Consider the following 22,982-nt stretch of genomic DNA (forward strand, 5'->3'; position numbering starts at 1 on the left):
CATGTTGCAGTATCTGCCCTTTTCCAAACAGCTTGTAAGGGCGACATACCAGGTTGTTCTGTGTAACAAACCACCTGCATCGTCAGGTCAGTCAATCAGGTTACTGGTTCCAAAATGTGAGAACTGGCTGTTTTTTTGTTTTATAACATGTCAAGATCGAAGATCTTTGGGATTTGTTGGACAGTGATTAGCCTGAAGATAAAAAATGTGGGAAGCATTTCACAGAAAAAAAATTGATCAACAAAAAAAAAGTATTGATGGCTAACATTAACAAGCATTAAGTTGTATCTCAATCCCCCAAATCAAGTCTTTTGCTGCTAATGCAGAAGAATGTAAGGGAATATTTTAGGCCAAATTAACTTTATCACTCCCTAAAGGGTATCTGGGGCTTTGCACAGCCAACGACAGAGAATGAGAGAGATATCCAACAGGCAGCGGATTGCTCTGGGTCATCTAAGTTGAAGTATGCGGAGGAGGCTTGCCTAATTTTCAGAAGCCTTCAAAAAAGCTTGTCCAAGAACCTAAAGGGCTGTGAATGTGCTGTTAATGATTTAAGGATAAAATTGTGCAGGATAAAATCCTCTTTTTAACATCTGGCTATCTATAGCCTCAGTCCCAGTTGAACTATAAGCAGACAGCCCCTCTAAGATTTCCCTGAAAAACTTGAAACTTTTAGGGAGTAGGATGGTTGAAGTTAAGGGGACTGAGATTGGATCGAGACTTTTAATCTTTAAAATGTAAGAAATGTAGAGTTTTATCAGGTTCTATCCTTCACTGGGGGCAAAAGGATTAAGCAACAGTCCAGCTTGCAACAGGAAAAGTGAAAGAAAAATAGTGTAAGCCTCTTGGTAGGTCCGGCGCTCTGTGTTTCATTCATGTTTAATTGGCTCTCAGACCAAAGCCCCTCTTTCATATCACACAGTGGGTGTGGCCAAAGAATAAGTGACTTCATGCTCTGCTGTCCACCTGTAGATCTTTTCTTTGATAAATGAGGGGTCACAATTTAGTCACTGGAACCAGCTCTCAGGCTTAGCTGAAGAAACTGACTGTATATGCAGAGGCACTGTCCATAGTTACCTTTCTGAACGGTGCTGTTTTTTCTCTAAGAGTAGCAGTTTCAGGGACCTGCTCTGTGTAAGGAACAGGCATTGTTTCCTAGAACCGTCATTTTTGTCATTCTATCCAGACCGACACTTTGATCATAGGTGTGTCCGTCCATGTATATGTTTGAGTGCTGTACAAGCAACTTTACACATACAAAATACAGGTTTGACCATACGTGAACTGCAGCAAAAAGCAAATCAGGCAACCTCAAGTTCAGACAACCAACAAAGAGCGTCATAGAGGATGAAACACATTCCAAATTTCACACTCTACTGCCTGACAACCTGAATGGAAAACTTTACAACCCACCTGCCTCCTCCATCACCGTCGCTCTGATGATGTTATAATAACATGCTCACTCAAGCTGACAACTTTTACACTTTCATTTTCCCTCTGACATAAATATGCTCCAGAGGTACACAGTGTAGAAAAGAGTGATGGAGCATCTGAATGAAAGCTTATCAACAAGAGACAGAGAAATTAAAAGTGAGGAGAGCTGATAACAGCAGGTGTGCTGGAGTGGTGAATGGGTCTAATTACTTGGTCTTTCTTTCTGTATTAGTCTTTGATGTAATACATTGAACTGAATGGAAAAAGGTAATGGTGAGAGAAGATATCTAGTTAATCAGTTACCTTAATTTCATACAAAAGACTAAAGCTTGGTCAAGTATTTTAAATGACTCCTGAAAGAATGTATGTATTTCCTGTCCATGTTTATGTACAGTCTTTATCAATAAGAAAACAAAAATCTCATCAGTTGAATCTTTTGATTATGACGCTGACTGCCACATAAATCAAGTGTCTATCTGTAAACACATGCATGGACACATTCAAATGTGATCATCTTAGTCGTAAAAGTGTAGCAGCACTGAGTAGTAAATCCCTGAGCTGTGCATTACTTGGCACCAAAAGTTCCACACATACACACTAATCCCCAGTTGAAAGCCTGTTTGTTGTTTGGCTTCAGCTCTATAATCAGTCTGCAGATGCAGTCTCAGAATTGCTCCTAATAAACTGAGCATGGTCCTGTTCAATCCCTCATAATGCAAAACTACTTTTTATAGAACATAGCCAAAGACACATGGGCGCAACCACAACCTAAGCCAATTCAATAAATAAATACATTTCATACTTACTGTTCACTTAACATGAACACCATAACTAGTGTGTGAGCCAGGGCTGCTTCGAAGGCGGCCAAAATTGGCTCTTTGTACTTATTCTAGGGGTTACTTCTCCTTCAAGGGCAACAATAAATGATCTTATGAAAACTGAGTTGTTCAGTATATTCTAACAGACACAGAGCTGCTTTTGTTTTTAGTAATTATGGCTATATACAGTATTTGTCTACCTAACTAAGGTGATAATTAAAGCTGAAGTTATCAGATTTCATCTAAATGATCCATCCCAAGCCAGCATTGATTCTACCCTTGTTTTTACTGGCAACAATTTATGGGTGCACGGAGGTTGCAGTGAGAAATTTTATGTTTTAAGGGTGTCATTTTCAAAATGGCTTGCTCTGGCTCAAACCTTGCATATGAGTTATGGATGGTGGTTTCAAAGCTGTAAAGTGAAAGCCCTTAAACATTCTGTGGCAACATAATTTTTTCTCTAATGCTGTGTATGGACAATACTTCTCTCCTGCCCATTGGACTGTTACTTGATAAAAACCCTTTCCTTATTACCTCCGCCAAGGAGGTTATGTTTGAAGCTGTCTCCGTTTGTAGGTTGTTTGGTCAGCAAAAGTACTGTGCCTAAGTAGAATTATGAGGTACTTTACTTTGGTATTTATTTATCTGCTACTTTATACTTCCTCTCCACTCTCCAAACTTGGTTTCAAGTTACTATGAAGACTGTCATCATTTCAGTGTTTATAGGCTTTTAATTGTGACATGTTACCAATCAGATCGTGTAGTGGGCAGGACATTACGTAATAGCATGTTGCATTAGTGCCAAAGTAGCACATTTTAAAATTATTTTATCTTATCAGCAATCTGAACGGAAATACAGATACCGATAATCGGTTTAAATGCCGAATATAGGCTTATCCCTAGAATTACCCCCCATGAATTGCACATAATGTGATACTGATATCAGTTTCACTCGTATAATAGATAGTATGGGTAGTCATCCAAAAAAACATAGTAAAAACAGAAACTAATATCTGTTTTTTTTCCCCCCTGTCAACTTTAGTAAGAGGAACTTTAATGAATACAAGATTTTTCCAAATGTATGTAAATGTATAAAGAAGCGCCATATGCCAAATGAATATAACACATCTGTAACATGGCTTGTAATGGAAAAGAAGTAAGCAGGCCTGTATGTGAAACTGGCTAAGAGAAACAAGAAACAAGTCTGACAGTTTAAAAGCCTACATGTGCCCTGTTAGATGCACCATTCACTGTTGCAGTTCCTAGCAGGGAGGACTATCAATTATTCATACTGTTCATATTACTTTAAGAATAACCTAATTTGAGAAACCTTCTATTTGAAGGCTGAAATTTACAGCCTAATAATTCCACTGACCGATACCTGGTTTATGAGAAACATGACAAGACATATGTATATAAAAATATAAAATGTGTACTGTGTGTCTGGACTGAAACTGGGGCTGCGCTGCCTTACCCAGAATGTGACAACCGTTTCTGTGAGCCTGTGGGAAAGGGAAGTTCATCCACCTTTAATATCAACCCTGCAACCTTCTTGTTAAATCTTAAATCTCTTAGAGTCCAAAATGGCACTGCTCGCCATAGATCATTACCATCAATCCGAACTAGCAGTTAATGACTGCCAGAACATCCACAAGTGGGCTGAAATACCAGCTTGCTGGAAACCTTCCTCATTTCTGAGTTATAGAGATGCATCCAACTTGCATTAAAGCACTTCAATGTCAAGGAGCCCAGACAGGAACACAAAAGACATAGAGTGAAGATGGTTGGGGCTAAGCCAGTTCAAGGATGACTTTAATTGCACAAGGTCAGTAAACTCTTCCTTTTGCTCAGCAGCTAATTAGAGGACACGGTAATGGAAGGGTATATGCTCGAAACACATTAGCAATGACTCTTACCTGCATCATACTTGATTCCCAAGTACACTCATTGTTTGTGCCATTCCTGCAAGGGGAGCCTTGTGGACTACAGCCCCCTTACTATAGATATATATATTTACTAAATCCTTTGATGAGTGTGTATGTGTATGTGTATATATATATATGTGTGTGTGTGTGTGTGTGTGTGTGTGTGTGTGTGTGTATATATATATGTGTGTGTGTGTGTGTGTGTGTGTGTGTGTGTGTGTGTATATATGTGTAATGTGTAAAATAAAAGCAAGGAATCTCTGTCTGTCTGTCTCTGTGTGTGCGCCTCAAATATCTCTGCGGATCAGGATCAGACTGACCTGAGAGTTTCAACATGGCTGCTGCCTGGTTCAAAGGTGTGCAACGTCGCATTTGTTTGGACTGCGATGATACCGTTAATAAATTATTTCATAAATGCTTTACAAATTCGCGAGCATTGTCCACCGGAGCCACCACAGTCACGTGCGCACCAGAGCCAATCACTGCAGGGCCCACCACGACCCCCCCACCTTAAGAAACAAGCAGATTTATACCTGCAGTGGCACTTGTTACAATGAAACACTGGGTCCTGGCATTCATATGGGTGCAACTTGACATGTATGAACCACCACTTATTATTGAGCACCACTTCCTCATGGCAGTGGTGCTCCCAGTAGGAGGATGCACTGTGGAACACCACAAAAACTGCTCAGGAATTGTTCAAAGTAAGTGACAAAGAGCTCAAGGCGCTGAACTGACTTAAAAATTTCCCAGATCTCAATCTGATTGAGCATCTGTGGGACGCAACGGAATAGGCCTCAGAATGGATTGGACTTGGCTCTGACCCATTGAGACATGTACACAGGACCTCTCAAGGCATCCTGTGGTGCACTGGCAGTGGATCATTTGAATCCTGTGGATTATGAGGTGGGACCTCTGTGGATAAGAATTGGGATTGGGATCTGGGGAATCTGGAGGCCAGTTTGATGCCTCAAACACTTTTTCACGTTCCTTGGGTCTGCCTATTCCTGAGCAGTTTTTGCTGTGTGGCAGGGCACATCATCCTACTGGGGAAGCCACTGTGGTCAAACTCAATTCATGCGTCTCATCCCTAAAAGCCATAAACACAGGGGCACCACAAGGGTGCGTCCTGTCCCCGATTTTATACACCTTATACACTAATAACTGTCAAGCAGCCTCCTCAGACCACACTTATTTTAAATATGCTGATGATACAGCATTAGTGGTTTTTTTAAAGTCTAACACTGCATCCCTAGAGGGTTTTGAAAGGGAAATGCAAGGTTTTATGAAATGGTTTACAGATAGTTTCCTTGTGGTTAATGCGAAGAAAACAAAAGAGATGGTCTTAGATTTTAACAAAAAAGGAATTATAGTTCCGCCCTCAAATATTAGTGGTGAAGTAGTAGAGCGGGTCTCAACATATACATATTTGGGTGTTGAAATCGATAACAAACTGACATTCAAAGAATGTGCACAGAATAAGACCAGAAAATTGCAGAAGAGGATGTTTTTTCTTAGGAAACTGAAACACTTTCAGATAGATAGCAGCCTTCTTCAGATGTTTTACAAATCTCTCTTGCAGACTGTCTTATCCTTCGGTCTTATTTGTGCCTTTGGAAACATGTATATTCAAGATCAAAAGAAACTGCAACGAGTAGTCAAAATAGCCAGTAGGATCATTGGAGTTGATCAAGTATCTGTCGCTCTGTTGCACAATGACGTCAGTTTAAATAAGATAGATCAAATCTTAAACGACTCAACCCATCCTCTCCACCTGAGTTTTTTAAGAAGTAGCAGGTCAAGTGGCAGAATCCTGCAGAGGAAAATTAGGACCACAAGGTACAATAAGTCTTTTGTGCCTACAGCAATTAGACTGTACAACATTAGACAAAACAATTCCTAAGTATTTTAAACTATTTCAAATGAACATTCAATTATTTTATTTACTCACACATGCCTGTCATGTCTTTTTATGTTCTTGTTATTTGGTCTGTCCTGTTGTTGTTTGTAATGTGCTATGGTGACCACATGAGTTTCCCACTTGTGGGATAATAAAGTTTACCTTGACCTTGACCTTGATTGAGAAGTGCAGGTACCATGAGAGGGTGCACTTGGTCTCCATCATTCCTTGGGCAGGGGATTTGTGTCAAGTGACATCCACATTAATACCAAGACCCAAGGATTCCCAGCAGTATATTGCATTGTTAAAGAACGATCAATATTAATGATTGCAACTAGGGTTGGGCGATATATCGATATAAAACATATATCGATATATTTTTTAAATGTGATATGGAATTAGACCCTATCGTGTATATCGATATGGTTCAAATTTGCGCTGTGGTCCTTGCTCCAGGCAAACCGCTGACCCGGAGCTCTCTGCACTGCTCCCCCCGCCCCCCCTCCTTCATGCACAGAGAGGGGAGGGGCTGGAACAGACACTCCGGCACTCTTCAACAAACTATTGTTGCCCCGCACTTTGGCCTTGATGCCCCGTGAAAAAAACTCATCGTACGGCCACAGTGTCCTCTGTGCCCCTGGCCCGGTCAGCGTAGCGAGCTTGCCTTGAATTACAGCCACCTGAGTGCACAGTAGTCACTCACAGTAACTTCAGTGAATTCGCGGTTCGCGCAGGTGGAGTCTCATCATCACGATGGTCTCACGTGAAAGCCTCTCAAACAGCAGCAGCGTCTCAAAACAGAAGAACGAAACTTACAGCACAGCGAGCACAGCCGGTTTTGACATGATACGTAACTGACGTATGTGGTAGGATTTAGTTTGGTAAAGTTGGAAATATATTCACAGATTCGAACTTCCTGGATCAATAACTCATAAGTGAAACCTTGTTAAAACACAAACGACGGCTCTTTCCTACCGTAGTAAGGAAGACAACGAGCTACAACCGTATGTTAATCAAAACGAGCGTCTGGACATTAACTCTGGTCTGTATGGTCAGCCAGCTGTGAGACGAGGGCGCAGGGACCGTCTACAAAGTGCAGCACTGAAAAGAGAAACTACAAAAAATATTATATAACTTCACTATTATTTAGAGTGTAGTGTCACCAAAATCACTCCACACATCAGTGGTCTCCTGCTGGTTATTCTACAATTTTTTTGTTTGGGAAAAAATGTGCTTTGCCATAATTTTGGGGAATTTCTATTGAGAGAAATATTCAATAACATTAATATTCAGTATAGTGTCACAAAACTCACCTCACCCTAACCCTACTTAAAAAACAAACTGTTTTCTAATGTAACATCAACTTGATATTGGTATTTAAAAAACGTTTTGATACATAATCCATGTGTTATTATAAATTAGGATGTTATGGTATCAGTCTGAAAGGTAAATAAACAAATTTTACTTAGTGGTCTTTTGTGCCCTGTCATGTGGCCTTGGTGCCCCTGAAAAAAAAAAAAAGTGAAGGCCAAATGGACTTGCCCCTAAAATGACGAAATTCCCACCCACATGTCATATTTGGCTTTGACTTTGACTGAACATTTGCTCTCAATTTGCAATAAAAATATCGGGATATATATCGTATATCGATATTCAGCCAAAATATATCGGGATATGACTATTGGTCCATATCGTCCAGCCCTAATTGCAACTGTCATTGGTTTTAATGTTGTGGCTTGTTGGTGTATATTTCCCCAGAATTGCTTACTCCACCTTTAATATGATTCAAATTGTGCTTGACTGGACATGCAAGATTGAAATATTGTGGACTTCAATAGATTCCTGCAGCTGCTTAAGACATAGTAAGACTTTGAGGGTCTGCAGATATCCTGGCATGTGCCACATGATTGATGCCTGGAATGTAAAATGTGGCAGAAAACCAACAAACGTAAAAGCAGAATCAGCCCAATGCAGATGCTTATTAGCCCATCATGCATTCATGGATTTTAAAGAAAGAGCACTTAATTAACCATGTGAGAAGATTTAAAAAGCTTATGCACTACCATGAAATGACGTTAAAGAAGCTATGAGCTGTGTGAGTATGACTTATCATTTTCAAAATGGGCAGGGAAATAAAACACCCTTGGATCACCTTTGTTAAAGCTAATTGATTTAATTTTCCTCAAGCAGTGGTTGCAAACACTGGTCCTTGATACCCACAGTGCTGCTTGATTTCAACTTGCTTTAAACAAGCTTTGTGGGTGTAAATTCATCCCTGCTTAATATAAGGAAGAACATAATTTGCATGCATTTAGTTGTCTAAATGTAGCCGAAATAGGTAACCAATAAATCCTGTTAATGTGGACATGGCTGCATTTCCAGTGTTACCTTTGTGTTCGAGAAAAGGATTAGGGCTGAATGAACAGAAGTAAGAGCAACGTTGTTTTACTTTAGAGGGAAACGATAAAGAAAGGCAGGAGCAGATAGTGAATGAGAACAACACAGAGACATTCACATCACTACAGTATCTTAGCAACCGATGTATGTCTATTTTGTGCCAAATATGAGAAGGTGGTGAGGCCAGAGATGGAGACTGACAGAATGACAACTATTAAGCCAGCTCCTGGGGGAGTGGAGGTCCCACAGAGTCTTGTCTGAATCAGAAAACAGCTATATGAAGTCTTGTATGAATCTTAAAATGCCTCTAATGGCCTACTGGACAACAACACAGTCAAATTTCTTTTTCTGTCAAGCAGCCTGGAAGACAGTTAACGGTGGATGCCAGAATTAATTTGTACATGTGCCTGTGTTATTTCTTGCAAAATATAGACTCTACACGTTCTTCATGCTGTGGAAAAAAAATCAAGGTTAAGTCTCGGCAGAGTTGAATGTATGAAAATATCTAACTTCTCATCTTTGACATCTGATAAATGTTCTGACGTACAAGTGGTTATTTGGCATTCATGTGGTAGTGAAAATTAGTGTTTAGAAATCTTTTAAATATGCAAATTCATATCTGTGGTTTAGATAATGCTAGTCGTCATACCTCCATATTTTTTTTTTTACAACATTGTAATATTAATTTTGATAAAAGTGGCAGTGCACCAATTTACCACATTACGTCAGGAACAATAGGACTTTAACCCTGATGATGTCCTCAGGGTTATTGTTACTAGTCTAGTGATATGCAATATTTAAAAGGGAGCCTTCATTACATTCTGGTGGTGTGGGGGATTCTAAGAAAGAGGCATACAGGAGGCAAGTCCCTTGCCAATGTAATTTAAATTAGGGGCCTGGTCTTGTTAGCCAGAAATAAATTCCCAGGGCCATTGCCAAGATGGCTGCTGAGTGGCAAGACTTGCCTAAAAGGACTTCGGTGATTATCTGGATCCTCTTCAACCTGGAGGATAAATGTCCCTGATTTCCAAAAATAATTTGAGATGTGGACTCTGAAGCAGAATGTTCCACTTTCCATCAGTCAATCTCAGATGAGCTCAGACCCAGAGAAATCAACAATGTTTCTGTTGATATACAGGGTTCGTACACATTATTCAAGGTCAAATTCAAGCACTGTTCAAGCACTTTTAAGGGTCATTTACAAAATTTTCCAGCACCTTATCGCTGGGGTAAAATACATATCTACAGGAATATATATACTCATGATTATTTTTTTCACTTTTTTATCACAATTATGTACATTGTATTATGCTGTAAACATCTAAAATGATGTTTCATGATAGCAAAAACTTTAGAAATTAAAGGAGAACAAAAAGTTTTGTCCAAAAAAAGGGAAGCCACTTGGCGTTCTTCAGGTACACTTGCACCGGGACAAAGAGAGACCTGAGAGCACCCTGTAATTTTCTTTTTTGACATAAACTTTTATAAGCTTTTCGCTTATTCATCAAAGTTTATTAATATTGAACGTGTCATCAGTCCAAATTGCATCAAATTCACCTTCTCCTCAGCCATCCTTCTCTATTGCTACCAGGCTGCATGTGTGATGATACACACACACACACTGATTTTATTTCTCCTTGTAATAAGAAAACTATCCAGTCTGATCCCAATGTTGCCAAGACAGGGTTATAATGTCAAGCACTTTCAAGCACTTAAACTAAAATCCAAGCACTTTTATGACCTTGAAAACACAACATTGAAATTCAAGCACTTTCAAGGATTTCAAGCACCCGTACGAACCCTGGATATATACCTTTTTCGCTTTGCAAGGCAGAGTTTTAACTTGCATTTGTAAATGCACCAACAAAAACTTTCAGAAGTGTTCCGGTGTCCATGTAGTAATATCCTTTATCCAATCATGTCTGCTTTTAATGCAATTCCACAATGATCAACAATTTTATTTATGATTTATTCAGCTTCCCGGCTTCTTTGAAATCAAGGTCATATCCAGTATTTCCGGACCTTGACCATTCTTTTAATAATTTTCTTGAGTCTTCCAACTTTATGGGGGCACAGTACTTGTGCAATCTCTATGTAGCTTGAAGTAATGTAGAACAAACTTTGTTGTCTTTCAGGCTATTGTGAATGTGTAATTGATGAAGAAATTATATTTTTAGAATGAGTATTCCTTTAAGGCAACGCTGTGGTTCAGAATAGACTGTATAATTGTACAATACGGCATGCAAGCATGTCTTTCCTTCTTCTAAATCTTTCATTTTTATGTTGCTCTAATCGCACGCAAGGACATCAGTTCTTTTGCAGTTCTTGTATTAGTACAGGACTCAAGGCAGAGCCAAGGCAGGGAATAAAAGTATATGGCAGTCTATGTTGCTCAAAAAAAAATAAAAAAAAATAATAATAATAATTTAACGAAAAGCAGTTTCATGGTTTCAAAAAGTGAAATCAGAAGCACATTCCAGTGAAGAGAAAGAGTTGTCATGGCATCATTGTAGTTAAAAATATAGACAAAAGACAAAAACAGAGGTAGAGCAACAGAGGGCTCAAAGCGTTTCAGTACCAGGTAAGCTGTAATATAAATAAACCATCTCTCTGGTAGCTTCATGTGGAAGGACTTAAGACCTACCTACCAATTTGAGTGGACAGTACTCTCAGATTCAAATATACACCCCTACCATTGTATGTCAGGCTTGTGCTGCTGCTGACTGGAGATGGACTTCCAGAGGTTTTCAGCAATAACTAAACAACACAGCAGACGGTGTGTTTCAGGCTTGGCTCATTAGCAGCAACCAAAGGTGTCAGACTAGGTGACAGACACGCTGATGTATTCAAAAGAAGGAAGCACAGAGTAAATCATTATGCTGACGCTGACTGAGGCCTGGGTAGCCATGGATACTGAGGCACAAAAAAAAAAAAAAGAAAGAAAGGTTTCTGAAAGTGTTACTGGTGTACAAAAGCACCCAACACTAGGGCTATTACAGAGGAGCTGAAGAGCACAGGCGATAACTTTTTTTTGGTCAGCCGAGCCGAGGTTCTCATTTCTCCATCTAGCCAGTGAAATTTGGCTTTTGTATAGATTTTTTTCCCAGGGGACATTTGGACTTGTCAAAAACAGGTGCAACCAACAATATTATCAACTGCTGCATTGCAATAGTTGCTATAAAGGTTAATTTATGTTTTTAGCTCCACCCATGTCTTTACTTCTGTAACAAGTACATGACGTGTATGAATTTGTTGTGTGAAATATATGCACTATAATCTAGTGTCAGAGATTCCCACTATGAGACAAAAAGTCTGAGAGCACAGCATAAGTCTACAATCGCAATTCCACGCATTTACGTAAATTATTGAGCGTCTATTACATAGGGAAAAAGGGAAGTGAATGACTGAATGAGGAAGTGATTTTGGACACATCTTCAGTATCAAATTCATTCAGGAACAATAAAGAAAACAAGAGCATCCTGATGCACAATTGGTGCTTTGCTCACCAATCAAACTAATTTTGTCCTCTAATTGGATATCTTAGGGCTGCTTCCATGTGCATATGGTATACGGAACTGTTATGATGCTTCCCATATATCCAATGAAGGCCAAACAGACTAAAATGTATTCAATTAAATATAATAGCAGTGAGCGAAACAATGCGATAAAATATTCTCATTTCTTATTCTGGTTGTGCTTTCCTCTGATGCACCTGTCATATATTCAAGTGTGCCCTGGGTTGCTGTACTTAAAAACACAAAGATTTTTTTCAGATGAACAACCCACTTTGTGTTCCACCTCTCTTCTGAGAGCAACACTGCATTGCATTGCTTGTCTAGATAACATTAAACAGACAAAGAGAGCACAGATAAAGATCCATCCACTACAAAGCCACCACAGGTGTGAGGTGTGTCATATTTAAAATCGTCACATAGTGCTGAAACAAACATGACAACAGCAAACCAAAACTTACCAGAGAAGGTTTCCAAAGGTCTTAGGCAAAAGTTATTTAACTATAGACCTTAACAGACCCTACAGTATTATGAAAGTAAGTTACAGTACCTGTAGAAATGCACATTATTTGTGTCAGAAGAATGACCAATGAGAGAAAAGAGAAAGTAAATGTAGCAAAAGACAACTGAGCTGAATTTCACTTTACTTTAACTCTGTTTCTGGGTCTATTCCATGCTCCTTCCAATGTTGACATTTTAAATGCGGAGAAATGTGTTACTGAACTTTAAAATAAACTGCACAGGCTTCTATTTATGGAAAACTTCAAATGAATTCTGCACAGGAATATCACAATGCTGAGGATGTACAAAAGTCGACAAAATCATCTGCCAGGAGAGAGCGAATGTAACAGCTCGGCTCAACTGGGCCTGTCTCTCAGCAATAAGAGCCTCTTATATGTTCAGAAATGTTCGACTGCCTGCTGTCTGTTTGAAATTTATCTCCATGACAACCGACCAGTCCGTCTGGCTCAGCATGGTAGCACTGATTAAGTGTTGTGTTATGATAATAGTCATTGGAGAAGCAGAATCTGAAAAATATACAGTGCAATTTTATGGGGTTTTCAATGGGTTTAGATTCTTGCCAGCTGCAATTTAAGTTAAGCATCCTTCTTGCCTGCAGGTGTTTATGCAAAATGCAGAGGAACGACAGTGAAAGAGGAGAGTGCCAAGAGTGATGATAAAGGAAACACGAAATTGTAAATATTTGGGCTGAAGTGAGACAGAGGGAAGAGAGTTATCCATGTACAACATTTTACGTAAAAGGGGATACTGCAGCGGTAAGAGTCAGGGCACAAAAAAGGGTCAGTGTGGTGGGAATACTGAAAAAAGCAACAGTAAATGACGAAGGTGAAATTGGCAATGAAGTTCTGTGTCTCACCTTGGCACACTATCTGGCAGACTGGCTTCACTGGTTGATGTCTGCATCGTCTCCTCCAGTGCCTGAGGGCCGGGCCCTCCTCTTGCAATCTGTCCAGCTCCTGTCTGTGTCTGGTGCTGCTGCTGCTGCTGCTGCTGCTGCTGCTGCTGCTGCTGCTCCTCTTCATCATCCTCCACCTCTTCATTACCGGGCTTCTCCTTCCCTCGGCCCTCACTTTCGTTGTCGCTCTCTTCACCTAGGATGTCGTCCACCTATTTTGAAAATAAAGGAGCTTGTGTGAGATGTTGTTTTAAGCACTGGACAGGACGGGGTCATGGAATTTATGTGTCACTACAGCCTCAGAAAAAACCTCTTTCTACACACAGTTTTGTTTTGAGTTTACACATTAACATTTCAGAATGCATATAAAGCGTGTAGAAATATCCTAGCATTTTGAATATGGATTTCTGTGCATTTCATGCACAAGGGATTAATTACTCTTCATCCTTTCACTGAGTACACTCTGCCTCACATGATTTTGTATAAGATATTCACTAACATAGCTAACAAATTTCATGGAATAACTTATTTGTAGGCAATCATTGAAGCAATGACAATTTCTGTTTAATAAAAAATCTCAGTTTAAAGTGTCATGAAGAGGAACAATTGTGTTAGTCCATTCCCTTGACGCACTGCAGATTCCAATTATGCATTTCATTATATCTGGGAAGTGGTTTTTCCATCTAGAAATAATTAGGCTACATACTGTACTGAAACCTTGGAAGGTGATTAAACTTTTAAAAAATGTTTTTAACGCTGATACTATGCTGTGTTTGAATTAAATGCCAATATCTTTTTTTACATAACCCCATAAAATTAAACTAATAAATGTGGATCCCTTAAAGAAATAGATAAAAAATAGAGCTAACTGGCAAAATTGAAACCATTCTTACATCTCATATCTGTACAGCAATAAGGCTACAGAGAGCAGCCTGTTAGCTTTGCCCTGAAAGTGAAAACAAAAACAAACTACCATTCCAACTACCAGCACGAGCATTTTTTATCATCTATCTCGTCTCGAAAGCCATTACTTTAAATGCCTAACTATTTCTTTAAATTTGATTATTAAAGATTTGTCCATAAGCCTATAACGGATGTGCTGCCATATTGCTCAAGTTCTGAAAGTAACTAGTTGGTTGACTGGGTTGTCTTGTCAATAAATGCAGCAATGAAGCATGTAGACACAGTCCAACAAATAATATGCTAACTGATGCAAGAAAAACTACCAGATCAAAAATCACATCAGTTTTTAATTACTCTTGGTTCATATTAAAACATTTATATTAAAAAATACAAATACAAATAGTATTCAAAGAACAAAAATGTGTCTTTCTTAGTGGTTATAGTACTGGATAATAAATTGAACAGGGTTGGATTGGTTTAGTCAATCCTCCAGCCGATGGAATAATATTCGAGGTAGTGATAAACTCATCACATCAAATTTCTACCATGAGGAAACAATCTGGAGCTGAGTAAACAAAGTTAATCTATCCAGCGGGATTTCCTGCCGGCCATAGAAAGTGAAATTGTCAGCTCCACCTATTCAACGATGTTTGATTTCTCAAGCAGCTCATAATTTATCATGCCCCAAGGTTACTGACCATTTAGAGCAGGTTAACTAATTGACAACCATTAGATCAATGGAAATCAGTGGTGAACATTACTACAGCAAATATGCAGCATCCCGTTCACTGCCTCATTAGCAGCACGTGGCTGCGGAAAAACTGGGATTAATGCAGGAGGACACTCCCTTGGGGCTGGAGTCAGGATCATTACTGGCATCAAGCCAGGCTCATTAAAGCCTTGTTGTTGGTTGTTTGGACAACCAAAGAGAGCCCTGGTGAAAATAGAAGGTAAGAGTGCCTGAGGCAGGGCTGCTCTGGAGGGAAAAGAAAAGGAACAAGAAACTTGGTTGTCCTCCATTTCTGACTGCTGCATCAAATTTTAATTGAGAGTGACCCTGTAGGGCAACAACAAATTACTGGGTAGGATACAAATACGAAAGGAGTCTTGTTTGTTCCCTCACTGTCGTCAACAGACAATTTAAGATTTCATCCCAACACAAACAGCTTTTTTTGTCTCCACTAAAATGTTTCTCCTCTCATGGCATTTTCCCCATCACTAGCTCTCACGATAGCCAGCTGCGACAATTTGTTTGGCCTCGCCTTTGTGACAGCTGCTAAAGATTTAAAAGGTGTATTTTCTAGTCAATACAGTGAAAATACAGAGAGCTGAAAATTGACAGATGTAAGAATGCCACAGGTTGTAGGGCTGGGTATTGTTAAGAACCTCACGATACGATTCGATTCGATTCGATTCGATTTCGATTCTTTAGGTCGCAATCCGATTCAAGATTCAATATCGATTCGATTCAATATTGACTTAAATGCTTCGATATCGATTCAGTAATAAGTAGTAATAAACAAATAATTAGCGTACCTGTTGATCATTTTTTAATTAATAAAAAGTAATCTTAAATTATAAATCTTTCCTCTAGGAAGTTCTAGTTCGAATTGAAATGTAAACAAAGGTACTCGATGTGTTTTGTTATAAAATAGTGCAGCCATAGTTAAGCTGAGAAAGTGCCATTGTATCTGGGACTGCATGGTACATTTTTGTGTGACATAAACAGACATGACCGCGATCCCTCTGCCCTCCGACCAGACGTGAGGGGGTAACACGTTGACACTGACCCCCCCTCACTCCCCGGAGGAGACTGCTATTCGCGGGCGCACGGTGCAGCAGCCAGGGTGAGACCGGCTGCGCTGGGAGTTTACAGTCTCCGAAAGAGCGGTGCGTCAGACATCGGCTACCCGCCTCCGCAGTTACGACGGTGTTTCCGCGGCGCATCACCCTCCGACCCTCTAGCGAGGTCGCGGGCAAAACGCTTCCAGCTGCTGGAGACGGGGACCGAGGGGTCCGGCGGGGGACAGCAGGTGGTTGTTTGCCCAAATCGATTCGGAGGATTTCATGAATCGATATTGAATTGGGATAAAATATATTGCAATGCATTGATGAATCGATATTTTTACCCACCCCTAACAGGTTGACTTCCAGACAGCAGATTTTCTAACAAAAAAGTTCATATAATAACACCCAGATATTTATAAAAACACATTCATAAATAAGCAGGTGCATGGTACAAATCAAGCATTTTATTAATGAAAATGTGGATATTTGACACCATAGCTACAGTAATTTGATTGATGCAATATCTGTGTGGATGAGCTGCTTTTTGTATAAGATGTCCATGACTCAGCAGATGAGTATATAATCCTAAAATGTAATTAAAAGTGGGAATCAGTGCTGACATATTCCAGCGGGACTAACTACCTTTTCCTTTTCCGAACACCATTTTGCAAGTGAAAGCTACTTATTCTCGCATCCAGTGGCAGTGGAAAATGCCGAATGTTATAAAGAAACACTGAAAATAACAATGTACATAAGCTGCACTAAGTGGACTTCTGTTTAAGTCAGTAATGCACCATACTTCTAACAACACTGGCTCACAAATGTCAGTGAATTGATGTCATGGAAAATGCCCATTCCAAGATTTCGGGTTGTGACTTTAAATTTCTCTGGCTGCAGCAGTGTTTTTGTAACCAGAGAGATCATCGCAAACCTGCTGCTTGTAATTGAAATAAAAAAGAAAAACACTTGTACATTAATTTAGATAAATATGAATTATTCTAAAATGCCCTTAAATGCTGTGCTGGTGCAACTGAATGAAAAAGGCAGGCACACCAGTATAACCAGTGTGAAAAAAATGCATAGCGCTATGCCAGTCAGAGGTTTGAAGCTTTGATATTGTTGGCACTAAAAATTTCAGTAGTTTGGTCCATTTATTTGACACCAATAAGGCCAAACATATGAACATTTAAGGGCAAACACTTGTTCTCTGTGTGGATCAGAGAAGTTATTATCTACCATTGACAAATAGCTATGAGGCACTGTACAGTAAATGGCCAGTGCAGTCAAGTCTGCTTCAGATCAGAGCCATTTAAAAACCAATCTACAGGTCACTGTATCAGGAGGGGTCTTATAACCTTTGCAGAAATGGAAGCATTAGCAGTCTCTCACAAACAGTGCGGCCAGCTTCCCACAGCAGCTTTTTTCCTGGCTGTAATCAAAGGCCAAGCAAACAGTGCACCATGAAACTTTTCAAAGCACAGCCCGGCAACCCCTCAAAGCTAGTTTGCAGCAAGGCTACTGGTATCATCACTGCAAGCTGAAAATGGAGGTTTGTGTGTTATCCCAGGGCAGAGATTTTACATTTGGCAAAACGTGTCAGTGGCTACACTACTGGCACAGTTTGTGACTATCCTGTTGTCTCCTGTGATGATTTAACTGTTGTGATGAAGATGTGCTGATGTGAAGGACAGAAGAGCAAACATGACAGAGCTATGACAGACTATGGTCTGAACAAAAAAAACAATAAAATTGGGCTGACAAATAAAAACACGCATCAATCGCAGATAAGGAAGATTAGATGTTTTCTGTCCAACAAGGCTATCAAGATTTCATATCTAACTTCTGGACATGAGTTTTTTAACTCCAGACTCACACCTGGCCTGAGGTGTTTCTCAAACTAAAAGATTCATGCGGAGCAAAAGAGGCCGACAGTCATTCATTTTAAATGAAAGCCGGCAATTTAAAGTAGCTGTTACTGTGGGAGCAGTGAACTGCTTTTTTCCCACAGCAATGAGCATTAGCTAGTACTGACTCCACTAACTTGTTGCTCTCACTACGGCAAAACTAGCCACAGTTTTTTTTTCGGTAAGGCTGAACAATCGGGCATGCAGACTACACCGTGGTGTTCGGAGGGGATATGCAGTGATTTTAACCAGCAGAGAGTAAGAAAAACTTCAAATAAAGCACATCATTTTATAAGATATGTGTAGAGGGAAAAATTGCTAGCCGCTAGGCTAATTTATGCAATGTAAAAAAGGCAATAGGCCATAGTAAGCCATTAATAGTGACTAGCAAAAAAGAAACAAGTTTTGTGTCCTTGACAGTTAGTATTGAGCCAGTTTTTTCAAGTACATTTTGACTGCACTTAACCACTTTAATTATTTACAATCATCTATGTATTGTTTTTTTATGGACAAAAGCAGTAAAGTTAACTTCTGTAATGGACTGTGTTAAATGGACAAATGATATCCTCTCAAAGCAGGGTTGATTTCGTATTGTGACAGACTTAGTGAAATCAGTAAATATCACATAGTTTTCCAGAGAATCGACATACTATCACATTGTGATGAAACAGGTGATTTATATCAATAGAGGGTACACCACTGAAGTCAACAGAAAATAATTTTTAAGACAGTGTTAAAATTGCTTGAAATGTTACATTACCACACTGAAGTTTACTTTCATTGGGCTATCTTTTCATTTGGTGTTTACAATATGCTACCATAATGTCAGGGTGGCAGGAGTAATGGTTTTGGAGTTTTGCTAACATTATCATAATGTTATTATGGGATGTTTTATTACATGCAATTGAAGTTAGTAAAAACATGTGAAAAAAATTAGACATAACTTACTCGATGTTTCAAGTGTTTGTTGTCTAAAACTAGACCAAAACGAATAAACTCAATCTAAATATGACTAAAACAAATAAAACACATATGTGGAAAAATAAACACTGCTATGAATAGAGCAATTGTATGATAAGTGAAACACATTAGGTATTGCCAGCTGAGATGGCCTTTAGCTGCATACAGCAAGACAGCAGAGCTGCACATGCAATGAAGTTGTCCAAGCAAAACTTTCATGTTCACAAAGGAGTTGTTCTTTCAAAGTTTTGAATAGCACAGGTTCGCCTCAGGTCTGGCTTTAAAAGAAAAATATCAGTGTCTCAGTGCATTAACATAACTCAGAAGAGAGACAATAGTATATCTGCCAGTAAATATCAGCAGCAGAATAGGTGAAGCAGGAGCTCACGGTGAGAGCTCAGCATATGCAGTGCAGCCAGTCAATCATCTCTCATTGTCCTGACCAATTTCTGTTTGCGCTGGGTTATTGTTCAAGGCCGAGGACTGCACAGGGAGACATTTTCATAGCCAATTCCCACTGAAGGGGGTTTATAACAAGCTTTATTCCCTCCCAAAGTGACTGACTCCATCTGTGAGAGGTAGCCAAAGGTGGAAATAGGGCAGATGTTTGATTGCTGAGTGGAGTAAGACTGTTGACGGGTCATTTTATGTGGGCGTGAAGGAAGAGAATGGCTTTGTATGTAGAGGAAAGCTCACCTGAGGCCCACGAGAGAAGGAAATGAATGCATATGTAAGCATGGAGAGGTAGACATAAGGATATGGAGCATCACCAGCAAACCAACAAAAATCAAATTAGGAATTAAAAATTGTTGGGACCGGAGAAACAAGAGAACAAAGATTTTAACCACCTCCTGCTCATAACTGCGTTCAACATAAATTGTTCATTAAAGTCAAATCAGACGCCAAAAGCGCACATCCATACAGCCACTGAGTAAAGGACAAGCCCCATTTTGTTAAGAACAATCACAATCAAGAGTGCTCATCCTCACTCCACCTCTGCCTACTCCTACATGTAGGAAGGACTCATGTGTACACTACAACCATCTTTTCAGAGCAAGGCGCCTCTGCAAACAGGGAGATATTGGCTTCTTTTCACCATCATCTCAGAAAGATGTGCTACACTGCAGCTGAGGTTAGGCAAGGCTAGTTACATAAGGCTGAACTGAAAACATTACTTTGGAATGGAATACAGACATGAAATACTTTAGAGTTCATTCAGAGACTTCAGATTTCAGAGAGCTTTTATATCAATGATGTGCTTTTCTGAATCTGTATGGTTCAGATAGAATTTCCAACTAATTTATTCCTCATTGAATGGACAAGAAAGGACCAAAACTGGACATATTGTCACAGTCAGATGACTGAAGAGATTTATGTCTGGCTGCCAAGGACTGTATCCAAATGGAAGTTGAGGAGAGGGAATATTCATAGCAGTGGAGGTTTAGGGATAGAGGATTGAGTCTGAATGATGGAGAGGCTTGTCTGGGAGCAGCAATTTGCTGGTTGTGTGGGCATGATGGTTGACTGCATTAGACCCTGTAGCGCTGGTCTGCTATCTTAAAACTCACTGCTTTACAAACTGTGGCTGTAAAACTCAGTGAAATGTATGAACATTTTCAGGACCATGGACAGCACCACAGACTCAGCTTAGGGCAACAGACTTCCCCTTTGATTTCACATTTACTGTTGCATTTTGGAATATCAAAATAATTAAAAAACATGCCAAAACTCACTGGCTATAGCTTCTCAAGAGGGAACATTAGCTGGTTGTTTTGTCAGACAAATACTGGAGCCTTTGGTTTTAATAAAATGGTTTTAGGCAAATCAAGAAATCAGAATATTTATTTTGTGAAGTTTGTTGTAGGATTTCTAATTGAATTCAGACATTGTTTGAAGTAGAAAAATACAGAAAAAAATAGTAGCAAAGAGCTCAAGTTGACAGACGTAACATTATTAAGAACATAAACTACATGTTCCTTTTCATGTATGTTCCTTAGTTTTTGTTGAATGTGAATAAAAAAAAGAAAAAATTCTTCTGAATATAGATGGGACAAATGTAAGACTTTATTATAGGTTGCAATAAAAAAAAGAGGATAAGCTGATCATAGGGAATTTACCAGGATAACTGTGATAACTGTCCTAAGGGAAGCCTGAATCTTTCTAGTCATTCCAAAATCCCACACCTTTCACCATGGTGCAAGTATCCTCCACAAAAAATTACAAATCAGATGAGTGGAAATGCTACAGCTTCAAAACTAAGAACAGGGGGTAATATTGTGAGTTGCAATTATATTGGCCAGGACAATCACGACCTAAAATGTTCATATCGCCCCATTCCAATTTCTGAATAAATCTTCCTAACTTTAATCATCCTAACCTTCATCTTCAAAGCAGAATTTTTGTTTTCTCTTTGTTCTTCACTAATGATTTATATTCATAGACCTTGCTACAAGGGGAACTCATTTCAGTAATAACTGCACTGAAATTGAAGCAATTAATCAAGTTATTTGTTGTACCATGTAAATTAGACAATTTAAAATGTCTGGTTAACAACTGTTGGACAGTTGGTCACCAGGAAATTGTAAACTATTTACCCACTGAGGCAAAGTAATTTGTGATTTTAGACTATGTCAGGGGTACTCAAATACAAAGGGCCACAAAGATTTTTTTTCAATGACTCAAAGGTCCATGTATTGAGGTTGGTCAGGCCACATGCAATAATACTGTATAATATTAAATATTATATATATTCAAAACAAAATGTCCTTTTCATTAAAACAACAAAAAAATACAAAATAAAATAAAATTTTATTTCCATTTTGACAAATTAAAACAGTTGAATAAAACAAAGTTTCTAAGTCTCTAAGTGAGCACTCTGTCGCTTTTTGTTGTTGTCTCATAGATGTGACAAGAATCCTGCTTGCAGCTTGATATGACGATTTCAGTGCATACATTTTGTTGTTCTTACCTCTGAATTTTGAGACAAAGTCTACTTCAAATTCATATGCTTCGTCTCATAGTGCAGTTTCAAATTGGAAATCTGCCGATTTTCACTGTCCACTTTTCTTTTAGCAGTGAACTCGGAACACGCCATTTTCGTCCAAGGCTCCTACAGCCAGCAAAATGTCAATAGCGAACTCCTCCAAAAACGAAAGTGAAAGTTAAAAATTGCGCTTGCAGCAGTGAGTGACCCAGCTGTCTGTGTATCGTTGGCATGGAGACAAGTCCCAGTATATGCGTGCTGACCCAACCAAAACACATGGTGAAGGAATAACAGTTCACGGCCACAAATAGGCGGCCGGTGGGCCGTATGCGGCCCGGGGGCCACACAAGAACACAAGGGCAGCGCTTTCGGATTTTTCCACCCTGAGACCAGGTTTCAAAAAAGAGCAGGCACTGCGTTTACAGGATCCATGTGGACGATCGGCCAAAACGATGCAAAACATGTGCGTTTACACACACAGAAGCATTTCCATGTGGATGGCCCCCTCAGGTAACATAAAAGAAGGTCCACTTGATTAATGTCACAGCTACTTTCAGTTAATGTCAGTATTGGTGGAAATAAACGCCATCCAATCAGAGAGTCAAAATGACATGAAATGGTCACATCATAACCGCTAATAACAAATGCCACAAGGCCTTTAAAAAGCAGCTGTTGCCATGTTTAATCTGTGTGGACTCCACGCCAAACAAGTGAAATCATCACCATAGTATTTCTTTATTCCACAGCATTTGCATCTCATCAGAGCTACGGCAGCATGGCCAGCGGAGAAGGAGCTTCACATCAGAGTAAACATGGGACTTTATTGCAAAGAGAAAAATAAATGACCCTTTTAAATTGACAGAAACCTCTTCATTAGCTGAGTCAAATCTTTAAAACCATTTTATATCTGCAGAAGCCCTGTTGGGACTGCTGCAACTCTTCACACTGAAGCTGTAATTACAAGTCTGCAGCCCCAGAGTAATAAAGCCTTTCATATTGTATAATACGCACTACATACTTGATCACTTGACTCGTTTTGTT

General features: G+C 39.4%; 1 protein-coding gene across 1 annotated transcript in view; it reads right to left on the reverse strand.

The window, feature by feature from the left end:
* Positions 1-22,982, reverse strand: part of ctdp1 (CTD (carboxy-terminal domain, RNA polymerase II, polypeptide A) phosphatase, subunit 1) — an 85,539-nt gene that overhangs the window by 34,635 nt on the left and 27,922 nt on the right. The window contains exon 12 of the mRNA XM_030412508.1: positions 13,365-13,615. Within this exon, the coding sequence (XP_030268368.1) occupies positions 13,365-13,615 (251 nt within the window). The remainder of the gene's footprint in view (positions 1-13,364; positions 13,616-22,982) is intronic.

This window comes from Sparus aurata, chromosome 3 (assembly GCF_900880675.1).
Source record: "Sparus aurata chromosome 3, fSpaAur1.1, whole genome shotgun sequence".
NCBI classification, from domain to species: Eukaryota; Metazoa; Chordata; class Actinopteri; order Spariformes; family Sparidae; genus Sparus; species Sparus aurata.